Source organism: Nannospalax galili, unplaced genomic scaffold, assembly GCF_000622305.1.
Source record: "Nannospalax galili isolate Female #2095 unplaced genomic scaffold, S.galili_v1.0 scaffold286, whole genome shotgun sequence".
NCBI classification, from domain to species: domain Eukaryota; kingdom Metazoa; phylum Chordata; class Mammalia; order Rodentia; family Spalacidae; genus Nannospalax; species Nannospalax galili.
Genome location: NW_008359442.1, coordinates 3,403,938 through 3,428,887, shown reverse-complemented (window position 1 = coordinate 3,428,887; position 24,950 = coordinate 3,403,938). Strand labels below are relative to the sequence as shown.

Genomic DNA, 24,950 nt, shown 5'->3' with positions numbered 1-24,950 from the left:
TTATTTTGATATATCACAGTGAAAGATTTATCGTCCTCTTTTTTTTTTTTTTTTTTTTTTTTAAAAAAAAAAAAAAAAAAAAAAAAAAAAAATGGGGGGCCTACAACTTACATACTTTCTAAAATGAAATTGCGAAGGAGAAAAGTTTCTGCTAGAAACTAGGGCAGAAATTACATTACAGTTTGTCTATTTAAAATGTTTAAATGGGGTTAGTGATGTAGCTAGTTAGCAGAGTGCCTGCTTTGTATGCACAAGGTCCTAGGTTCAATCCCCAGCATTGCACATGTCAGATATGCTAGAGTATGACTAAAATCCCAGCACTTGGAAGCAGAGGCAGGAGGATCAAAAGTTCAGGATCATCCTTGGCCAGCCAGGACTACATAAGAACCTGTCACAAAATAAAACCAAACAAAACATACCTCCAAAAGAACAGTTTAACTGCTGGTGAATTTTTTTTTATACAACATTAAATGGTTTTCTTAATACAGTTATGGCATATTTTCAAAACAAACATTGAATATTTATGTAAAAGGAGGTAAGGTAGGCACAGAGATTTTGTTTGGTCTATAACTGAAAAATACTAATTGATTATAAAGAAAACTAACCTGGACATTTCAAGTTCTCCATCCCCACAAGACTGGAGTTTGATGAGCTCAGGCTGAAGAAAGGAGTCCAGCAGATAGAAGGCAAAAGATATTTCCTCTGAGGAGGGAACATGCCACTGGATTCCCAGATCCCACAAATCCCCAGGTTTACCCCAGTCCTAAAAAAGCAAAGTTTTCCAGTAAGTTGTGAACTGGAGAAAACTATGTAGAACAAATATATACAAGAGACTCATGAAAATATCACATTACCCCTTTATTATCACTCCTGAAAAAACTCTCCCTAAAGACCATTTAAAATTTATATGAAGCTATCTAATTTAGCAATAAACTTCTGTGCAACTACAACAGTTAGAGATGGCACAACCACCAAGCTGTTTCAGGTACTAATAGAAAAGAAGAAAACTACCCAAGCATGGTAGTGTACACCTGCAATCACAGCACTGGAGAGGCTGATGCAGGAGGATCATAACTTCAAGGTCAGCCCAGGCAACATAATAGGAAAGGAAGGCAGAGGTTTATCTCCAATGCAAAGTTAATGGCATAAGCCTAATACAGTCCAGTAACATTTTAAAATAAAGAACTGACATTTTTATACATAGCAAGGAAAAACAATATACTTTGAATCAATTAGAAAAAGTACCCAGTATATTCTTAAATGCTAAATTATTGAGAATGCTTGCCTTGATAGGGAAGTATTCAGAAGGAGGCTTGTCAAAGCCACCAGGCACACTGCAGTACTCTGTGGGGTAGATAAGTGTGGTAGAACGAAGAAGATGATGCAAAAGGTTACAAGACAGCGTGTAACCCTGCTTACAGGTCAAATGCAGGGTTCTCTGGAGAATCTTTACAAGCTGCTCCCTATAAAGAAGCAACTTCTTCCCATCCACACGAGTAATCTGAGAAGATAGGAAAAATAGTTGGAAGTACTTGGTTTTAAATACCAAGAATGAATAATAAACTCAAGGTTCAATACAGTAGCTTAAAAAGTGTTTCTTGAACCTGTCTCCTAAAAAACAAAATCTTTAACTCCTTTCTCATTTTAGAACTGTTAACTATACTCAAATAATTAATTCTTTTTCTAAAATCACAACACATTTCTACCCTTAGGCTCTCATATGCCAAAGTAATACTCCTTTCAAAAGGGTCTAGATATCTGTAAAGGAACCAAAAATACTTAAATTTCTGAACTACTTCACAAAGGAAACTCAAAATTGACTGAGGATCAAATTTTTTTTAATGTAAAGTTATTTCCAAACCTGATAAACTCCCAGTTAATGAGTTGCTCATCATTAACTGCAAAATCTCTGAGAAGACTGGTGAACATGCAGTAATAAACATTTCCATGGTCATTTGACAATGAGAGAATATGAAAAGTTCTGACTTCTGCAACTATACCAAGAAATTCTCAGGCCCTGGTGGTACATGCTTTACTTCCCAGCACTCAAGAGGCCAAGAAAGAAAGAAAGATCACATAGAATTCAATGCTAGTGTGGGCAATTTAGATAGATCTTGATTCACCCTCCCCTAAATTCCCAAACCCCTGACTTTTCATGTGCTTTAAAAATCAGTTTGTCAAAAGGACTAAATCCTAAAACCAAGCTAATGCCCTCACATATTTTCTTCCAAAGATTTACAATACCTCAGACAGAAGCTGAAGATTCCACAGTAACTCCTTGTCTAACTCTTCTTCATTCAATACGTCATCATCTAAACATGGCAAAATAGCATCAGGAAAAAACATGAACCCCATTAAGTAGATTTCTTTAAAATATTTCTAGCTTATATTTCTAATAATTCAGATAGTCTTTTTTTGGTCTTTTTGAGACAGGGTCTCCCTGTAGCCCCAGCTGTCCTGGAACTCACTATGTAGATCAGGCTGGCCTTGAACTCACAGAGATCCGCCTGCCTCTGCCTCCCGAGTGCTGGGATTAAAGGTGTGCACCACCACACCCGGCAATTCAGATAGTCTTTGAGGGAGACTCCTTAGTTCTTCATAAAGATGAACTCACTACAAAAGTAGAAACCTATTTTTAAGAAAATCAACACACTGAGCCTGGAGAGATGGTTCAGGAGTTAAGAGCACTGGCTGCTCTTCCAAAGGACCCAGGTTCAGTTCCCAGCACACACACTGCAGCTAACAACCTTCCATACATGTGTATGACACAATTACATACATGCAGGCAAAATACTCATACACTTAAAATAAAATAAATAATAAAAGAAAATCAACGAATCAACTAAGACTTCTGTCATTCTATAGCTCACAAAATAGCTGACATTTTTCAAAGTAGCTCCTGATAGCTAGCTATGAAAACATTAATTTAATACAGTACAACTTTGAAACTACTTACCAACATGAATGACACATTTTAGAGGGGGTAGTTCTTCCCACAAAATACAAAGGTACATTGCTTTAAAAAAATCTTGATATTAACAGAGTTCTAGAAGCAAAAAACAACTATGTAGAATTACAGGCTCAAAACAAAGATGTCTCCTTTTTCTGACTTACTCATTGTAAGCTGAGTTATGACACCACAGCAGTGGGGGACAAAGAGCTTCAGGGACTCTTCCGGGCAGCACTGAAAATGGATTTGTATAAGTAAGTTCTTCCAAAAGGTAAGTAACAGTCAAAAATATGCACTAGCACTGTTTGTAGTGGTAACAGTAATGTGTTTGTTTTCATTACACTGGGTACTTATGAAATAATTAACTACACACTCATCACTCAAGAGGTAGAGAAAGGACGATACAGGGTTGAGATCAACCCAGTTACAAAGCAAGACATGGTCTCCAAAACAAAACCAAACAAAAAAAAAATAGAAGAAATAAACTTACCTTTACAGCAGCACGGCACATGTCTGCCACCATGCGACCTGCAACTCTTGTTTCAAATATATGGGAAACAGAAAAATTAAAAACCTTCTGAAGCGCTACCTGTTAAGACATGTGAGACATGAAAATGCACGATCAGTGTAATCTTTAGAAATTAACCATCCTATGGAACGTCAAAGAAAATAGTACTCAAATTATTCCAAAAACAACCAAGAAGAGAAGTTATAAAGACTTACTACATTCAGGTCTGAAAACAATCTCTGTACATGATTCTAACTTAAAGCACTTGAGGGGGCTGACAAGAGAGCTGAGCAGGTAAAGGTACTTATCATCAAGACTGACAACCTGAGTTCAATGCCCAGAACCCACATGGTAGGAAAGAACAGACACTCTCTCACAAATTGTCCTCTGACCGTCACACATGTGCCATGGTACACATGCCCACATAGGGAAGGGAGGGGAGAGGAGAGAGGAAAAGAAGGAGGGAAAAAAGGTAAAACAAAACACTTGAAGTTAAAGACTCCTTGAAATAGAAACCCTCTGCACGATTACAGCTAAGGGAGACCAAATGCAATTTAATTATCTTGATAGCTAATCCAATATAACATAATGTTTAAAATACCTATTTCTTACAATTTGTCATTCTGACAGGTAGCAAACTATAAATAGCTATACCACTTAAAAGACCTCAAGGCCAGGCACAGTGGTACACAGTTTTAATCCCAACACTTGGGAGGCAGAGGCAGGTGGATCTCTGTGAGTTCCAGGACAGCTGGGGCTTAGGGAGACCCTGTCTCAAAAAAGACCGCGCCCCCCCAAAAAAAGAAAAAAAAAAACCCCACCTCAAGTATGCTAGTCTACTCATGCCTATAATCCCAGCATGTGGGGGACTGAGGCAAGAAGACTACTGTGAGTTTGATGCCAGCCTGGGATGCACAGTGAGTTTCTGGCCAGCCTGGGCTACAGAATGAGAACCTGTTACAAAAAACAAAAGACTTGAAGCAGTCTATTTAATTTTGCAACAATGTCACAAAAATCTTAACCAACCTGTTGAAGGAAGGAATGAGTTCTAAAGTTGGATTAACAGTAACCAAAGCTACAAGCAACTTTTTTCTGTTAAATAAGAGATGGCTTGTGTACAGTCTTTCTTTGTTGGTGGTGGTGTTTGTTTTGTTTAAGACAGAGTCTCAAGTAGTAGTCCAGGCTGCCTTTGAAGTCATATGTAGCTGAGGATGACCTTGAATTCCATAATCCATCACAGTTAGGACTGGCACTGAGGATATAATTTCTCCTATGTGATGGCATAAGCAATTTCCAAAACTTCTCTCCTAATTATGAAATCTTTAAATATAGTCAATGTCAGACAAAGCGATGCTCCCTTTTTTTTTTTTTTTTTTTTTTTTTTTTTTTTTGAGACAGAGTCTCCCTGTAGCCCCAGCTGTCCTGGAACTCCCTATGTAGACCAGGCTGGCCTTGAACTCACAGAGATCAGCCTGTCTCTGTCTCCCGAGTGCTGTGATTAAAGGCGTGCACCACCATGCCCAGCAGCGATGCTCCCTTTTAAACCCAGCCTTTGAGAGGATGCAGGAGGATGCAAATTCAAGGACAACCTGGGCTACATGGCAAATACTCATCCATTGCTCCTAAAGGAAGTATATCAACAGGAGGTTGTTATAAGCCTCTCACAACATCATCCTCATCAAATGACCAACAGATAATCCTACTGCTGTGTGTTTCTGCTTTTGGACACTTTATTGATAGCTTTTAATTCAGCACAGCACAGCTTTCTTATGCCTAAGAACACTAGAACTCAAACATTACACTTCTCAGGACCATTTTTCATTTTTAAACTGCAAAATCACCAAAGAAAAGCCTGAAAACAACATCAAATAGATCACTTGAAGGACATTTGTTTACAGTAGGAGAGCTGAGACAAAAAGGCAGAGTGTGGCCTTGTTTGACCTGTACTGGGAATATGCGTGGCAAGTAAATAGAATTTTTCTTTTTTACCACTTTACACATGTCCTCACAGAAACAATGACTTCAGCAAGCAGGCAGATCTGCAAACAATGAGGACCATCATGCATTGCTTTTTTTTTTTTTAACTTCAGTTGGATAGAAAGGATAAACTGGCAAGATATACATACTAAAAGTAAGTGAAGCTCAATTTAAAAACCATTAATTAAACAAAAAGATTGGAGGTTAATTTTGTAGCAACGCTCTCTTACCATAAATATTTCTTTGGAACATTGTGTGAGGATTGTACTAAACGTAGAAGACAAACCTAATTCAACCAGACTCTCCAAGTGAGTCATTTTCTCCGTTTCTGTCTCTTCTCTTGTTTGTTCCAGCGTGCTACTTTCTATTAGTCCAAAGCATCTAAATAATCCAAACAAAGCATACATTTAGGAACAAAAAGCAGGTCTAACAACATTTGGTGATGATGACATAGGCTTTGGTTGTGTAACTATTAAGACATAGCTACTCAATTTGTACATGGCTCATAAAGAGATTGTCTTTTTTAACTTCGCAAATGCCCGCCTCTGCCCTGAATAATATCTAAACGAAGGTTACGATGCAGAAAGAAGCTGGCCATTTTAAAAGTCTACCAGAGAAAGGGCAGGTCTGGGCTATTAGCTTACCTGTCCATAAATTGTAAGACGAAATCCTCAAATTCTGCTGTGGCCGAACAAAGTTCTTTTTCTATCTATAAAATTTCAATGTGGAGAAACATTACAAACATACTTGACTTTTTTCCCTCTGAACTAATAAAATTCAATTATGGTCTGGTATAAAATTTTTATATGGGATGCTGTGATTAACATCATCATAACTGTATCAATTCAGAGCAACTTTACTATTTTCTTTGATCAAAGCATCCAAAACATTATTAGCAATTCCAATTTTCAACATGATGGCAAAGAACAGTGCACTACTTGGTACCCAAATGACACAAGTAACATCAGGCTTACAGTAAAGAGCAGGACAATTTTTGCCTAGTGGGTATTTGATAACATTTGGAGATATGTTGTCACAGTGCAAAATGGGGGAGTGGTTAGTGCTCCTGGCACTTAGAAGATACCATTAAATACCACAGAACATGGAAGGATAACCTTTCACAATGTACAATTACTTGGTTCCACTGTGTCAAGGCTGAGAACCTATGTAAATCCTAGGCTTATCTGCCTCCATTTTGGCCCACATTTAAGGGCAATTCAGAGTGACTTCTTGAGGTAGTGACACACAGCTTACTTATCTCTACAGGCTATGTTATTCCTAGATAGGTCTTGATAATGGGAAAATATTTTTGTTAGGAAAGGGTAGGAACTTGAAGAATTGGGCTTCTCCAACCTCCCAGATTTAATTGGCAAGTTTTTTGTTTGTCTTTTTGTCTTTTTGGAGACAGGGTCTCCCTGTAGCTCCAGCTGGCATGGAACTCGTATGTAGACCAGGTTGGCCCTGAACAGATCCACCTGCCTCTGGCTCCCCAGTGCTTGGACTAAAGGTGTGCATAACCAGATCTGGCTAGCATATTGTTTTTATATGGTTAAAGGCTCTTTCATTTTAGGGACAATTTTTTTCTTTTTAATTGTGTGTGCATACAAATGTATTATGGACCATGTGTGGAGGTCAGAGGACAACTCTGTGAAGTCACTTCTCTCCTTCCATTTTCATATGGGTTCCAGGGGATCTAACTCAGGTCGCCAGGCTTTATGACAAGCACCTTTGCCAGCTGAGCCTTCTTGTTGGTCCCAGTATTCAATTTTCATGCTGTAATTTCCAAGATTATTGGCCATTTCTATTTGCAGTGAGAAATTAAAATGGTTTTCCTTTTAGTAAAACATCACTTACTGCATGCATGTTTCTTAACAGTTCTATAAGAACCAAAGCAACAAAGAAAACTTTTCTTCATTCAATGCTGCTGGTCCTGCAAGTTTACTTCTATCATACAGTGATGGAAAGACAAGACAGCACCATCACACATGCTTAATGAACCTAGTAAAAGTGACAGCAGATTGAAACACCATCAGATGACAGCTACTAGAAGAACGGACCATGCTGAAATCGCTTCCTACGAAGGTGTTGGACATACTCTTACTGCCAGTGACAGCTTGTTCTATTTGTACTGTTCTAGTCACAAAATAGCTAGCTGCACCTTCCAGACCCTGTGAAAAGTTGTTTTTAAAATATCAAATATTATGATGCATACATAGTAATAATACAATTCAGTTAAGCCTTTTATAAAGAGAAAGCATACTTACTTCTGTGAGGTCATTTCTTTCTTGAAGTACAGATGAACAATCTACTAAAGGCACCAAAGTAGAAAATGTTGCTATAAACTGGAATGTGATCTATGGGAAGATACAAAGGATTTTCAACATTAATTATGCCTATTTTGATATAAGTATGCCAAAAGCTAAGTACAAATAAATGATTCTAAGAGAAATTCCACACTAATCTTTCTGGATATTTTTCACTTAGAATTGAAGTGTTTACATTTTTTCTTTCCTTCCTTCCTTTCTTTCTTTCTTTCTTTCTTTCTTTCTTTCTTTCTTTCTTTCTCTCTCTCTCTCTCTCTCTCTCTTTCTTTCTTTTTTTAGCAAGTCTTCACTCTAACTCAAGCAGACCTAGAACTCACTATGTAGCTGAGGATGAACTTGAACTCATAGAGATCTTCCAATCTCAGCTTCCCAAAAGCTGTGGTTACGGGAATGTGGCAGTATACTTGAATAGAATATTTTAAGACACCTAACAATCAACTAGCTGTTGCTTTAATAATGAAGTTATAGTAAATTTATTTTCATTATATATTAAGTAAAAGCACAAAGTTCTCCAATTTTTTGGCACCGAGAAATCACTTTTGTCTCCTACCTGGAAATCTAACATGCCAAAATGCTAGAAAACAAGGGGTGGGGAGAAAAACTGATGAGTAAAATATTAAGTCAGGAGATGTGTCCAAGCAGAAGTTGGCATTTTATGTCCCGTAACTCTTTTGCTCAGGGGAGGGAGACTTGTTTTTCTGAAATACTGTCTCACTGTGTAGCCCAGGTTAGCCTCAAACTTAATTCAGCCTCCCAAGTACTTGGATTACAGATGTCTACTACATGCCCAGCTTCTATACCCTGTAACTTTTTATCACACTCTCTTAATAAAGAGTAGATAAAAACAGGTAAGGGATCATATGCTACAAGTTTTAATGTCTAAAACAATAAAAAAAAAGTTTTAATATGTCTAAGAAAAACTTAACCATATAATGAGCTTTAAAACATGATCATTAAAAAAAAACAAAACAAAAAAAACAACAAAAAAAAAACATGATCATTAGCTGGGTGTGGTGGTGCATGTCTTTAATCCTAGCACTTAGAAGGTAGAGGCAGGAAGATCTCTGTGAGTTTGAGGCCAGTCTGGTCTACATAGTGAATTCCAGGCCAGCTGGGAGACCCTGCCTCAAAAAGACCAAAAACAAACATGATCATTAAACATAAGTAGCTTACAGAAAACTACTTATAAAGGCATTACATGAGTCAATTTTCCACAATTTTAAACATTTGTAACACTGCTATCAGATTTTATATATTGAACTATGTTCTAATCTAAAAAGTATCTAACTGAAAAGATGCCCATTTAAACAATAATTTTATAAAACAAAAGAACCAATGTGCTCACCATGCATTTACTGAAGTCATTTGGATCCACCCCAGGCAAAGCTCTCATCAGTAGAGGTAGCATGTGTGTTGGACCTTCAGGAAACCACTTGCCCCCTGATACCAAGCTCCGAGCTACTCCAATCACACAACTTAAAGTTGCTGTAAGCTGGTGAGGTTCTGTTAATGTCTCTAAAGCAGGATATGTTCTATAGTTTGAAAACAGAATTTCAAAATATTAAATATACTAACTTTATGAACTGCATTTTGACTTACAGTATTATAGCTAAAAGAGTATTTAGAGTGAAAATTTGTTATTAAAATTAACAGAATTGAGGCTGGAGAGATGACTGCACTGACTGCTCTTGCAGAGGACCTGGGTTCCATTCCTAGCACCCACACGGCGCTAACAACCATCAGTCTGAAACTCCAGTTCCAGGATATCCAATGCCATCTTCTGCCCTCTGTGGGTATTGCACAACACAAGTGTACTTAGATGCAGAAAATACACTCAAAGAGATAAATAAAAATAATAAAACATTAAAAAATTAACAGAATTACACATATAATAGGACTCTTACATATTCCAGTCCCCTCTTATCTGATCTTGTCTCCATACAAATGCTCATAAAATTAAAAAAAACAGCATAAATTGATAGACTTGCATTATTTTAGCCAGACTGACTCCACATCAAACTAAAGGGTTCAGCGATTTTTAAAAATCAAGAATAGCAAGGTATAAATACTATACTCATACCTATTATAGTAAAAACAATCTTTTAGTTTTGTTTTGAGAAACTTCTCGTGTTGAGACCAGGCTGGTTTCAAACTCAATATGTAGCCAAAGGTGACCTTAAGCTTCTGATCCTCCTGCCACAATTTCCTAAAATGCTGGAATTTCAGGCATATGTTGCCACACCACGTTGAGGACTGCATCCTAGCCTTTGTGCATGATAAGCAAGAACTCTACTTGGAACCATATCTACTTACCCCCTTTTTTTTGGAGGGGGAGGCTCTTTTTGAGACAGGGTCTCTGTGTAGCCCCAGCTGGCCTGGAACTTACTATGTAGACCAGGCTGGCCTTGAACTCAGAGATCCACCTGCCTCTGCCTTCTGAGTGCTGAAATTAAAGGCATGCGCCACCATGCCTGGCTATATTTTTTTTTAAAAACCTACCATTTTAGATTGGGAATATAGGCTGGCTGGTTAAGTACCTACATAACATACATAAAGTCCTAGGAGGAACCCCACAACCACATAAACCAGTTGTGGTACATCCCTAAAATCCCATTATTCAGGAGGTACAAGCAGGAGGATCAGGAGTTTAAGGTTATCCTCAGCTATATAATGAGTTGGTGGTCAGTCTAAGACACATGAGAGCCTATATAAAGAAAACCAGAATAAAAAGTAACATTTGTGCCAGGTGTGGTATAATCCCAGCACCCAGAGACAGAGGCAGGAGGATCAGAGTGAGTGCTGGGTCAGCCTGGGCAACACAAGACCTCAAATGAAAATAAGAAGAACTACTGGGGCTGGAGAGATGACTCAGCAGTTAAGAATGCCACAGACAATGATAGACTGGCACCATCCTTTGAAATATTCTGGAAAAAAATTCATTTTGTATCCTTTGTTCAGAATGTAGCATTATCAGAAACCTTCAAAAAATAAAATAAAAAATAGAAGCAGTGCACCAAAAAAAAAAAAAAAAATACTGGTTGCTTTTACAGAGGACCTAGGTTTAGTTCCCAGCACCACAGCTAACAACCATCTATAACTCCAGTTCCAGGGGATCTGACACCCTCTTCAGCCTCTGCAGGCATTGCATGCATGGGTGTACCTATATACATGCATGTAAAACTCTAATACACATAAAATTAAAAATTAAAAAAACACATTTTCCCCTCTAATTTTTTTGGTACTGTTTTGAGACAGGGTTCACTACTACATAGGTTTGGTTGGCCTGATACTTGAGTGCCAGGATTATAGGCATGCACTTCCATGCCTGGCTCCCTCTACTTTTGACAAGACATTTAGAGAAATTTAAAGACTCAAATTCAAGCAGTCAGGAAGAGGTGTAACAGAAAGCTGAAATCATCTGTTCCTGCACACCCTGAAGACACACATTGTGCATATATTTTGGCAGGAACCAGTCAGGTTAGATACTGCTTCAACATAAAATAATGATGAATATAATAAAATGGCAATGGAAAAACAAAACTAGGACTATGACAAGCGGAAGCAACAAAAATAATGAAAATTTTTCTTCATTCTCTGCCCCATTCTCAGTATTGAGTGACATACTTGATGAAAAGTCATTTGTGCCTGAATTTATGACTAAATTCTTAGGTAACCAGAATAGACAGATGATTCAAAACACATCACTGTTTCATTTTAATTTTTCTCTTCAATAAGCCTTTATCAATTTGATCAAGTAAAAAAATACCTTTTTGGCTGAGCGTGGAGCACGCCTTTAATCCCAGCACTTGGGAGGCAGGCAATTCTGGTCTACATAGTGAGTTCCAGGACACCTGGGGCTACAGGGAGACCTTGTCTCAAAAAGCCAAAAAAAAAAAAAAAAAAAAGCCTTTTTTACCCCACCTCTCAGAACAGGTGGGTACAAAGACCAAAAACAAAACAAATCAGTTGTCACAGACAGAATAGAGAACCACTAAGCAGAAGAGGAAAGGAGACAGGTAGACTATGCCTGAGGCATCTACAACACACAGAGTTGAACTTACCTTTCAAGTACGGGGGGTATTACTAACTCAGGTCGCATGAGTGCAAGATTCTGCAGAGCTTGGGCTGCTTCTAGACTACCAGTTTTGCTAAACATAGCCAAGAGGACAGGCTGAATAATGCATTGTACAAAGTCTGTAACATCTTGATCGGTAAGCTTATGGCTATCAGGCACAGGAGTTAACCACGAAGGCTTCTTGTATCTTTCACGATGTAATCTTCTAACAACACTGTTTGGCAATCGCTGAAGGAGTTTCATTAACTTGTTCTGGGGACACAGAAACAAAAGGTAGGAGGTTCAGCTTTCTTACATAAATACTCAAGGTTCCTCTCACTCAGTAAGCTACTAAAATAAAGCTAGCTCTAAATACAAAGACCTGCACAGCACAACTATGAAGAAAACTATACCAATGAACAAGTAATGGCTTTTAGAGTCAAGGATTTTTGTTTTGTTTTCCTTGAGAGAGGGTTACACTATGTAGTGCAGGCTGGCCCTATGATCCTACTGCTTCTCTCCTGGGTTCAGGGACAATAAGCAAGTGTCTGTCTCCAAGCTTGATCTTAAATTCAAGTTTTAAAGGAGTTTCTAGCCAGGTATGGTAGCACGCCTTTACTCTCAGCACCGAGGAGACAACGGCAGGCAGATTTCTGTTGAGTTCAAGGCCAGCTTGGTCTACATAGTTGGTTTAAAACACAGTTTCTAGCACCACATAAATTTTCCATTATAAAAAAAGCCACTTGGTGCTGGAGGGATGGCTTAGTGGTTAAGAGCACTGATTGCTCTCACAGAGGACCTGGGTTTGGTTCCCAGCACTCATGGTAGCTAACAACAGTCTATATAACTCTAGTTTCAGGGGATCCAATGCCCTCTTTTGGCCTCTGCAGGCACTGCAGGCATATGGTGCACTAACATACATACAGGTAAAATATTCATACATATAAAATAATAAATAATGTTGAAGCCACTTTAAATAGGTAACTAAAGAAAAACAGCTGACAAAATAAAACGAAAAGATGAACCTATGCTTTTGTGGCATTTTTTTTTGTTAATCAATTTGTTGCCAAAATATACTATTTTGTCACTAATTACTGCATGGCATCATGTTAGTTTATTTTTTTATTTTTTATTTTTTTTGTCTTTTTGAAGCAGGGTCTCCCTATAGCCCCAGCTGGAACTCACTATGTAGACCAGGCTGGCCTTGAACTCACAAAGATCCACCTGCCTCTGCCTCCCAAGTGCTGGGACTACAGAGGCGTGCGCCACCATGCCCGGTGTGTTAGTTTATTTTTATATGTCTTTCAAACACATTGACTTGGTTTAAGTCCAATCACTTACACACAAAGCGTATATGAAGGACAGGAAATACTATAGTCTCAAAATAGGCAACAATTAAATATGACTATATCTTTACATTTTCAAACACTACAGTGCAAACTAAGCATACTCACTAGCCAGCGCCCATTATTCGAAGGATGGTAAAAAGATGTGATGCTGTTAAACAAACCAGCTAAATGTTTTTGTACTAGTTTACTTGGTCCACCCTGTTCAGATAAAAAAAGAGAGGAAAACGGTCAGCATGTATATTATACTGTGTATGAACACATTAATAAGTTAAATGCTATATATAAGTTCAAAAGAAAAACATTTTTATTTCTTAATCTATTGTCAAAACAAAAAGTCAAAACAAGTTGGGAGAAAATTAAGGGAAAAAATTTAGCATTCATAACGCTGGGTGTGGTGGCACACACCTTTAATCCTGGCACTTCGGACACAAAGGCAGATCTTCTGTGAGTTCAAGGCCAGCCTGGTCTACATAGTGAGTTCCAATCCAGCCCCACTACAAGGAAACCCTGTCTCAAAAAGACAACCCCCCCCCAAAAAAAAAATTAGCATTCATCTGTCAAGCTGATAGAGGACTAGAACTTGGCCTTAAAACTTCCTATTTGTCTCATGCTGATGATCTTTCAACAACAGCACAGAAGCCAAATTATATGCAGGAGGGCATGGTGGCTCACACCTATTATCCTAGCGTTTGGGAGGTAGAGGCAGGGAGAGCACTGCAAGTTTAAGGCCACCCTGATCTACACAGTGACCCAGATCAGCCAAGGCTATGCAGCTAGGCCTTTCCTTGGAGTCTCAAAAAAGAATTGTATTAGAAACATGCCTCCTACTTAAATGAAACTCATGTCTATTTCTCAATCTAGGGATTAGTATAGGTGAACCATTCAAGAAATCATAGTAATTCCACAGCAAAACAGAATCATAATTTGCAAAATTCTGATAATCAGCATTACTGATTTTTAAATTATGTTTTCACACTACAAAAATAAGTTGCCAGTGAAAACTATGTGGTTTGAAAGCAGAGTAAATTAACTAAAAGTTGATATTAATCACTACCTGATTCTGTGGACTTGCCCAAAACAAGTTTTAATTTATTGCTTAAAGACTACACTTTCAGGGATCATTTCTATAGTTTGTTACTAGGGAAGTTTCTCTGACTGTGTAGAGTACCCGAAACCACGAGGAGGAGATGTAGCATTCTCTCCTGAGTGTGAAGCCAGCTTTAGGTGTTGCTTTACTGTAACTTGATGATCGTTCTTCTCTCCCTCGGCAGAGTAGAGGGAGAGAATGCAGTCTGAGTGGTTTCATTAAAAAAAAAAAAAAGTTATTGCTTATATAATAAACATCCAAAATGCCTTTTCCTCTTTTGAATACTAGGAAAAAAATAAAATTCCTTCTGTTAACAATGAAATGGGAGAGTTTGAATCTCTTGCTGTAAACCTAACAAACAACTCAGTCTTTTCCACAGAAACAATATCAAATGTAGAATAATTCAAAGAGAGCTATAGAAACAATATTAATATAAGCCATATAATTTTAATATAAAGCAGTTTTAACCATGTATTCATATTTGAAAGATGGAGATTTATAAGCAAAGAATTATGACATTTCAGATCTGAGGATTACGGATATACTACGTCAGAAAATATCCAAGAATCCTGGCATGTATAAGGCCCTGGGTTGAATCTCCAGGAGGAAAGGAGGGGGAGGAAACAGGAAAGAGAAGGTGAAGGAAGACGGGAAGAGGAAAGGAAAGGGGAAGAGAAAAAAGAAACCAGGATTCAACAATCAAGTGACCAACCAAGCCACTAACAAGGACTTGAATTTTAGGATGACGGCAAAATACAGGTGGACTTTATAAAATACATAATTTACTACAAACCATCATGGCAGTGATCCATATTACAGCATGTCCTATATCGTAAGCATTTGTTAAAAATCTTGGGACTAACACTTGACTGCTTCCAACTGGGAGGTTCAAGCTTCTCAGAATTCTTGTAAATATCTTTAAAAGTAAAATAAGGGAATAAAAATGTTTACAAGTATCAAAATAATTCCTTAAGTAACTAGGTGAGTGTTATATATAGTATTAAATATGCCCTCATTTTTCCATGGGACCGTAAGCAAAGTTGTAAATGTTTAACAGTTCACCTAAATCCTTAAAAATTTGATATAAGGGGCTGGAGAGATAGCTCAGTGGTTAAGAGCACTTGATACTCTTCCAAAGAACCAGAACTCAGTTCCCAGCACACAGATGCACATAACTAAAATTAAAAAAAAAAAAATCTTTTCAAGAAGAATTTTTTTAAAAAAGTAGATATAAGGATTACAGATACATTGTATGACATTGTGAGGTCACAGGCACATGGATATGAAGCAGCTGGGTTCATGTACTCAAACAATGAGAAACAAACATAAGAAGGAAAAGTATAGATTCTGCAGTTAAACCCTTTCTATCTTTTTAAATAAACACTTATTTCCTATGTTCCCATTCTATGCTGAAGATGCACAGCAGCAGCACCCTAAATGTAAGGATCTGGCACATCACTTTCACTTTTAAAATTTTTTTATTTTGAATATTTTATTTATTATTGTATGTGTATGACTGTATTACCTGCATGTCTGTAAGTGCACCCATGTCGTGCAATGCCCACGGAGGTCAAAAGAGGCATTGGATCCCCTGGAACTGGAGTTATCAACAGTTGTTAGCAGCCATGTGAGTGCTGGGAACTGAACCTAGGTCCTCTGCAAGAGCAGTCAGTGCTCTTAATTGCTGAGCCATCTCTCCAGCCCCACCCCCTCTTTTTTAATACTCACAAAATCTTACAAGTTTATTTAACCATTCCCCTAAGTCTTTGTGTATTAAGCAGCACTTAAGAATCACATTTTAATGTAATTAAATTTATATTTAACCCTCTCATTGTTGATATGGGCCCAAGTGAGAGAATAAAACCGGTTCTGCTCCTCAGTTCTGAACAAAAAGTACAAGAGACTATAAGCAGAGGCAGCCAGAGCCCTACTGTTGCTCCCCAGCCTTGCTCTAAGGTCAGCATGCACATCCCAGCCCAATGGATGTCCAACCCCTCCTCCTTGTAACATACAAAATTCTTTGGAAGGCATGAAATGTGTGTGTGTGTGTGTGTACGTGTGTTAATAATTTACTTAGTACTAAATTTACTTCCTAAATTACTCATTCTGAAACTTACACTTCATGCCCTGCACGGTCACGACATAAATCATACTTCCGGTACACCTTGGTATGTTCTATCCAACTTCTAAAAATAACTGAGCCATCTCTGTAACTTATATAAGTTTTCACAAATAGTCAAAAAATATATGATTGAGCACTTTGCATTAGCATATTAAAAAGATTTCTCCTTACCACGTAAGAGTTAAAGTGGGCACTACGGTATACATGCTCAAATGTTCTAATTACCTTTGGTACATATGGATCCCAATCTATGTACCCTATATTATCCGTAGCCAATCGAGCAAAGAGATTTACTAGTTGCTGAAAGTAAACAAAAAAAGATAATGTTAAATAGACATATTTGCTGTTTTTATTTTATTTTATTTTATTTTATTTTTGAGATAGGATCTATGTAGCCCTGGCTGGCCTAGAACTTACTATGCAGATCAGAATGGCCTCAAACTCAGAGATCTGCCTACTTCTGCCTCCCAAGTGTTGAGATAACAGGCATATACCTCCTTGTCCCTAATTTTGTTTTTAAATGTGTCATAACCTTTATTCCTTTATATTTGTTTGCTTGCTTATTTTCTTGAGACAGGGTCTCACTATGCAGTCCAGTCTGGCCTTGAACTTATGATTTTCTTGCCTCAGCCTCCTAAATGCTGGGATTACAGGTGTGTGTCACCATGACCAGATTCTCATTTGTTCTTTTAGCAATCATTAACATAATTTGTATAGCTTATGACTTAAGATGATTAAAAATTCCCAAATTTAAATTCTGCTTCATGTCACTCATTTAAAACCAATTGCAGCTGAAATACTTCTCAAAGGAAAAATCACAAACTATTATCCACAATGCAACTGGAAAGGAAATTTTTTGGGGGGAGGGGGTCCTTTTGAGACAGGGTCTCCCTATAGCCCCAGCTGGCCTGGAATTCACTATGTAGACCAGACCGGCCTTGAACTGACAGAGATCCGCCTGCCTCTGCCTGCCTCTGCCTCCCGAGTGCTGGGATTAAAGGTGTGGCTCAGAAAGGACATCTTAATCATATTATGTGTGTCCAGCACCACTTACAGTGAGTCAAGGAAAGGAAATAGCAGTCTTATAGCTCAGGCATTTTACATGTCTGCTTATATACTTCTGTTAGAAAACAGGTAAGATGAAAGGGCATCAACTCGGGTGTGGTGGCACACACCTTTATTCCCAACACTCAGGAGGCAGAGGCAGGCGGATTTCTGTCAGTTCAAAGCCAGACTGGTCTACATAGTGAGTTCCAGGCCAACAGGGGCTACAGGGAGACCCTGTCTCAAAAAGACCCCCCCCCAAAAAAGAAAGGGCATCAACTCCAACATTGTTAATAGCAATTCTAAGAATCAGGAGTTATTTACCATTTCACTAGCTTCAGCTACATAGGGAGTTCAAAGCCAGTGCAGGTGACTTGAGACCCTGTCTCAATCTCTCAATCAATCAACAAACTAATCAAAGACCAGCATCTGAGAAATTAGTATTTCTAAACCAAAGGGTACGGGAGGGAAAAAAAGTGAATACTTACCCCCTCCCATTGTGGGAGATTTTGTACTGAGACCCAAAGGCCAATTAATTCATCAAACCAAAGTCTGAAGAAGAAAAACATTGTTATAAATAGCAAGTGATTATAAAGTGGCTCAAAGCCAGGCAATCTTTTTCTAAATCTATTATTCTTACTGATAACGATACAATATAGAAAAAATAATAAAAGTGACATATTTAGTGGAACAAAGGAATCTTTGTCTGAATATTTCCTTTCCTATTCATTTGTGCTATAAAAATCTCATCTATTCTAATTGTTAATTATCGTCTACTCTTAGGTAACAATTGCTACAACTTTCCCCCTTCTGTCACCTGCCCGTCTCCTTTTATAATATTTTCCTGTTGTTACTTGTTCTATTTTCCCTTTCTCTTCTAAATTCTTAAAATGTTCACCAGCCTTGTCATATAAGCACTATTTTCTCTATTTACAATCATATATGCAACTGTTTCAGCCTTCACACACTGAGTGTAAGAATAGAATCCATGAGTTCCACCTTCTTCAGCTCATTGCTAGTTACTGGCTTAACTAGATTTCTTGCTACATTCTAGAAATTTTCAAATATGCATACACTTACTTAAAACCTTTATGATGCAGTTCTGGAGGAAGGGAGGTAGGAAGAAATATTTCAAAGTAAGTGATAGCCTTTTGCATTGTTACATCAAAAGGGCACATTAAGGGCCGCCATTCTTCTAGCATTTCTGTTGTCGCATCTGCTGGAAAATATCTAATAAAAAAAGAAGGTTTTCATGTATCTGATCATTGTATAAAAACTCTACAACACTAATATATGACTGACAAAAAGGGGGAAGCAAGGGCTAGAGAATTAGCTCAACAGTAGAACACTTGCCCAGCAAGCATGAGGCCCTAGGTTTGTTCCCCCACAAGCAAGGAGAAAGAGTATGAAGGACGAAGGAAGAGATTTCCTAAGATACACCACACACTAGAAATGTCAAGGCAGCCCCCAATAAAAACATCATTTTTACAAAGTTAAATATTCTATCACACCTAGGATGAAGTAAATTCCCCTCTTGTCTAAGAGACTTAAAAAAAAAGTGTTGAGGTTGACAAAACTCAGATAACACAATGTTACATAAATCACCTACAAAGTTCATTCAGTATAATAACTATGTTGATTTTTACTTTCTTTGTGTTAGGTAGCAGCAACTAAAAAAAGTCATATAAAACCTAATCTATATAAGATATAATAATCAGTAAGTAAGCAAGAGAGCATCTCTGGGACCTTTTAGATGAATCTCACTGAACCACAATGTACTCCAATCAAGAGCTGTGCTGTGTTCAAAGACTAGCATTACAGTATCAGAAATTAGTTATACCTTTAATTTCCTCTTTAAAACATACTAAAGGCAGAAGGAGGGCACACAGATAAAGCAAGAGGTTTTATATACTGAGAAACTACTTACGGTCGACAGCTTTTCACGAGTGTTTTGAGAATATTTTCTACAGAACTGGAGGGAAAAAAGTCATTTGATAAAATTACATTGAGTTATTTAAAAAGCACATCTAATTCTACCAACCAATATCTCCAAGATACACTCAAACAGTACTAGTTTATATATAATAATGAATCCTCTTTGATACAGAATTATAAGCATTAACCTAGGATCCTTATTCTGCTCTTCCCTCTGCCCTCATTTAGCTCATGCTTTGCTATGAAAAAAAAAAAAAAAAAAAAAACCCACTGGAAAAGGATATATCAGTTTCAGTTTTTACAAAGTAGGCAGCAATGGCCACTCTTAACACACACAAAGTAAGCTCAATGGTTGAAGACTTCAAATAGTAATATTTCTATAGTGCTTTGCATCCAAGTCTAGTAGACATAACAAAGTATGGTGTACTTCTATCAGCAACTGGTGGATGTTTTTATAACCAGCGAATGAGAGTTCTACAATCCTCCAGGCACTTTACTGCCAGTAACATTAGGTGAGCAAAATGAAAAATTAAACTTATGTATGATCCAATATGTGAATGCCTCAAGGGAATACAGAAGACCAACACACAAATATACACATTAACGTCAATGAAAAGGCCATGTATACTGGTTTAAATACATGACCAAAATGAAATATTTAAATACTAACTAGGCCATAGCCAAAAATATTCAATTGCAAACAAAACACAGGGACAGCAGGTAATTTAACATTTTAATTTGAAATTAATTTGTGATGACTAATATTATGATATATACAGATAACAAATGAAATTCTCAGATTTCAAGGGCCAGGCAAGGAACATAAAGTTTCTTGAAATTCTAAAGTCCAGAGGTCCAACTAATTTCTGTGAAAGCTTAAAAGCTAAACTACAAATTCCAAGGAACAGCACAAAGCAGGCTCAGCATAAGTAACTAATATATTACATAACTTTAACCTATAAAGAAAACTATAATCTCCTTGTTTAGGAGCAGTAAAAATCACCTTTTACTTCAACTCTAATCAGAGAAAACCTGAAGAAGAAATCAGCAAGTAACTCATGGGATGACTTTTACATTAGAAATGGGGAAGGGGAGGAAATGTGTTCAGTCAATCCTCAGGAAGTATTATTCTAATCCTCTAAGGGAAGCTCTGTCTTCTCTAGAGTGCACACACAAAAGCTAGACAATTAGGAAACATGGTTTAAAGGACATTTAAGTTTGCCTAGTAAAAACAAAGGGTTGTCTTTCTCTTCTCTCCACCTACATTTAGAGCTCCCTGAAGACCATGGCTGTGACTTTTACTTCAGGAATATTCAAAGTGCTTCTAACCAGACTGTCTATTTATGCATGCAGAATATATATTTCTTTGAATTTACTTACAATACTTAATAAATGCTTTTTATCATAGATCAAATAGCAAAGACTTCAGATCTTATTTCAGTTTGAAGAACCAGTTAGTAACAAAGAACAGGCAAGGTTTAAAAAGCCGTCTAGTTAATTTAAATATAGATTTTTAAAAGGCAAATTCTAAAGCAAATTGTCTAAGGAAATATGCAGAAGATACATAATCCTAACACTTTCTAATGTCTGTGGTCACATTAATTTTCAATTTACTTTATTGGTTTGGTAGCAACTGGCTTGAGATTTAAGTGTTAGAACAGAAAACCTACTATTTCCACTAAGTAACTTCCCGTACCAGGAAGCTTTCATGTAATGTCAAACTGTACTTTAGAAAGCAAGTGGTTCAAGACTGCACAGCCACGTCTAGTTGCCTTCCCTCCAGAAGCATAAGGAGTTAACTGTAACACTTAGCAGTGTGACTACTATAAGACAAGGGCTGTAGAATGTGCTCTGTCCACCTAAAGTTAATTCAAACCCCTTCTTACACATAAAGCCTGTACCATGGGATTTATGCTCTTTATCCAGAAAAGGGTGCAATCTCTCTAACCTGTGATATCTGTATAGTGACCTTTTGTGATTCTTGTAATCTCTCAAGATGAAGGAAACAATGTTTCTGTTTAAAAATAAAATAAAAGGTTAAGGCTAGATGCTACTTGACCATATTTCACTAATTTTTAGAGGGCGTGTTAATTTTTTTAAGGAATCTATAGAATAAGCTTTGCAATTCCCATTTCCTCTTAGAAATGGTATGTTAACTTGAAAAAGGGGGCTAGAGTATAAAAATGCTTCAGTTTGAGTCTAAGAGTCAGATAAGTATGAATTTGAATACCAATTCTACTATTCCGAGGAGTGCAATATCATAGCTTAGTATTTTTCATCATGACAAATAATACCTACCTCTCAAAGCTGCTGCAAAAATTAAATGAGATAATATGCTGAAAGTTCTTAGGCAATCCAGAATTAAGCACAGTTAACACTAATAATTATTCATTCTTACTTAGCAAAAATAAATTGCATTTTTAATTTCTGTAAAATTGAAAATTCATGCTCATTCTGCTTCTACAGTGATTCTACTATCTACTGGTAATTAATCTATGAATCAGAAAATCACATCAAAAAGGGAAATTCTGCCGGGCATCGTGGTGCACTTTGATCCCAGCACTCAGGAGGCAGAGGCAGACAGACCTCTGTAAGAGTGAGGCCAGCCTGATCTACATAGTAAGTTCCTAGTCAGCTGGGGTTACAGAGAAACCTTATTTCAAAAAGACCACCCCCCAAAAGGAAATTCCTCTTCCCTCATTATTGTAGACAGAAAGTGAGTTCTTAACCTCTTGCTCCATCAACCTTGTATGAATTTTCCTCTAGACCTCAATTTCCTAATGATAACATTCTTCATGATGACACTAATAATGCTCTGCTTGTTCCAGAAGAGCATGAGGAAAGCCAACAGCATCAGCCAACTACCGAGAAGTAAATTTACAGCAACTTAGACATACTTTTATACCCCAGAAATACTCATATGATACAGTCAAGATAAGAATAAATCCACAATATCCATAGCCTCAAGTTGCCGGTTTTTTTTTTGGGGGGGGGTCTTTTGAGCCAGGGAACACTGGGATCAAAGGTGTGCACCACCACACCCATTTTTTCTTTTCTCTCTTGGCTATTTGCTTTTTTCACAAGTGAACTGGGAAACTAACAATGGCATATTCTGTATTTATTTCCCTTAATCACCTCATAATTTAATAACTGGTTATATAGCATTCTTTTTTCCCTAACCAAAGAACAATTTCTTCATGTAAAGTTAGTTTTACCTTCTTTCTCTGAATCTAAACAAACCACCATAATAAGTTATTCAAACATTTTCCAGCTCCTAGCTTTCAAAATTTAGTATTGTTCGGTTATATGGACAAATGGTCATTTTTTTCCTAGTCACTTCATTCAAAGTTAAGGTCAAGATAATTTTACCACTGTTATAAAGTGCAACATCATCATTTAGACTAAATTGGCATTAGTTTTTCATAAAAATTAAAATATTTCTCTACAGTAAGAAACTAATAATTCTTCATCTAATTCTTCAAAAGAGGCAGGTATAATTTCTTTAAAACTTGGTAAGCTTATTTTAAAAAGTATTTTATTTGTTATTTTTATGTGTTTGCATGTATGGCCTGCATATGTGTAACTCATGTGCACTCATGTGGTGCAATGCCTACAGAGGTCAGAAGAGAGCATTGGATCCCCTGGAACTGAAGTTACAGATGGTTGTTACTTGCCAGGTGAATGCTGGGATTTGAATCTGAGTCCTCTAAAAGAGTAGCCAGAGCTCTTAACCACTAAGCCATCTCTCTAGTCCACACTTGAGCTATTTTAAAATTTTTATTTAATGTGTATGAGTATATTGTCTACATGTATGTAAGCACGCCCTGTGCAATGCCCATGGAGGCCAGAAGGTGTTGGACTCCCTGGAAGTGGAGTTCTAGATGCTTTGAAAGCCACCACGTGGGTGCTGGAAATAGAATCCAAGTCCACTTCAGGAACAGTAAGTGCAGAAAAATCATTTAGCCATCTCTCCAGCCCCTGGGCTATTTTTTAAATTGCTTTAAAAGATTAGTTTTCTTTCTTTCTTTCTTTTTTTTTTTTGGTCTTTTTGAGACAGGGTCTCCCTATAGCCCCAACTGTCCTGGAACTCACTATGTAGACCAGGCTGGCCTTGAACTCACAGAGATCCGCCTACCTCTGCCTCCCAAGTGCTGGGATTAAAGGTGTGCACCACCACGCCTGGCTTAGGTTTCTTTTTTTTAAAGACAATTGTAGCAAAGACAGAACTTTTGGCAGAAACACTATAAAAATACTAACAAAAATTAATTATTCTTTAATTCTCAAATGTAGAATCATTTAATTACTTATTTTTATGTGTATGAGTGGTTTGCCTGAATAAATACAAAAACACCATGTGTGTACAGTGCTGCTGTTAGTTGTCCTGTGGGTGCTGGGAACCAAACCAGGGTTTCATGCCTGCAATCCTAGAACTGGGGAAGAGGGGCTGGAGGACTATGAGTCTGAAGACAGCCTGGGTACACAGCAAGACCTGTTTCAGAAAACAAATAAAAGCAGTACAGAAACATAGGGCAGGGATGTAGCTCAGTGGTAGAGCACCTGCCTAGCATACCATGTAGAAGTCCCAGGGCTCAATCAATAATAACCACAAAATGGGGGAAGGGGATACCTAGGAGTGGGAGCCAGTATACATGTCCTCAAGAACAAATATACCAGCTATGATGCCACATGTTGGAAGCTGAGACAGGATGGGAACTAGAGGCTAGCCTTGGCTATACAGCAATACACTAGTTTAAAAAAAAAACAAAAAAGAACTAGAGAAATGACTCAGTGGTTAAGAGCACTGGCTGCTCTTACAGAGGACTTGGGTGCAGTTCCCAGCACCCACATGATGGCTAACAACTATTTGTAATTCCAGTTCCGGGAGCGCCGACGCCCTCTTCTGGACTCCATGGGCACTGCATGCATGGATATACAAGCAGGCAATATGCTCATATACATAAAATAAAAATAATAAAGTATTTTTAAAAATAAAAAATCTAGAAGTAACAAATTTCTCTAGAGGCATATTAATACAAAAAGAGTATATTACTATAGAACAATATAAAAGAAAAAACTTAAATGCTTAAAAGAAGACAAAGTTGGACTGGAGAGATGACTCAGCAGTCTGCTCTTGCAGAGGACCTAGGTTCAACACCTAGCACCCACACAGTAGCTAACAACTGTCTATAACTCCAGTTCCAGAGGATCTGACATGCTCTTCTGACCTCCTCAGGCACTGCATGACACGGGTGCACTTACATACAAGCAAGCAATACATTCATACGCATAAAATAAAAATAATAATAAAAAAAAGAAGACAACGCTGGGAGGAGGACAATGGAGTCAGGGAGTTAGGAATAAGGATAGATATGACCAAACATATTGTAGGCATGTATGAAATCCGCAAAGAATCAATTAAAATACTTTACTAAAAACAATACAAATTTTAAGTAATTGAGTTGTGAGTTGTTTAGGTCCAAATTAGCTGGGGTTGTTTTTTGTTTTCTGGTGCTTCACATCCTGGAGCACGTAAACAAGTACTCTACCACTGAGCTACATACTTCCCAAAAGTAAGGCTTTGGGGTTTTTTTTTTTAAGAC

The 24,950-nt window shown here is 37.5% G+C and overlaps 1 protein-coding gene and 1 pseudogene across 1 annotated transcript in view; one reads left to right on the top strand and one right to left on the bottom strand.

Moving 5' to 3' along the window:
* The window catches only part of Psme4 (proteasome activator subunit 4), a 116,867-nt gene that overhangs the window by 58,052 nt on the left and 33,865 nt on the right, over nt 1-24,950 (bottom strand). The window contains exons 4-19 of the mRNA XM_008823016.2: nt 19,343-19,387; nt 18,496-18,645; nt 17,904-17,967; nt 16,597-16,671; nt 15,043-15,165; nt 13,268-13,360; nt 11,821-12,086; nt 9,105-9,291; nt 7,700-7,789; nt 6,080-6,144; nt 5,666-5,816; nt 3,441-3,539; nt 3,115-3,184; nt 2,245-2,312; nt 1,286-1,501; nt 606-763 (exon numbers count right to left, since the gene is read on the bottom strand). Of these exons, the coding sequence (XP_008821238.1) occupies nt 606-763; nt 1,286-1,501; nt 2,245-2,312; nt 3,115-3,184; nt 3,441-3,539; nt 5,666-5,816; nt 6,080-6,144; nt 7,700-7,789; nt 9,105-9,291; nt 11,821-12,086; nt 13,268-13,360; nt 15,043-15,165; nt 16,597-16,671; nt 17,904-17,967; nt 18,496-18,645; nt 19,343-19,387 (1,920 nt within the window). The remainder of the gene's footprint in view (nt 1-605; nt 764-1,285; nt 1,502-2,244; nt 2,313-3,114; nt 3,185-3,440; nt 3,540-5,665; nt 5,817-6,079; nt 6,145-7,699; nt 7,790-9,104; nt 9,292-11,820; nt 12,087-13,267; nt 13,361-15,042; nt 15,166-16,596; nt 16,672-17,903; nt 17,968-18,495; nt 18,646-19,342; nt 19,388-24,950) is intronic.
* LOC115068442 lies at nt 14,262-14,463 on the top strand (annotated as a pseudogene).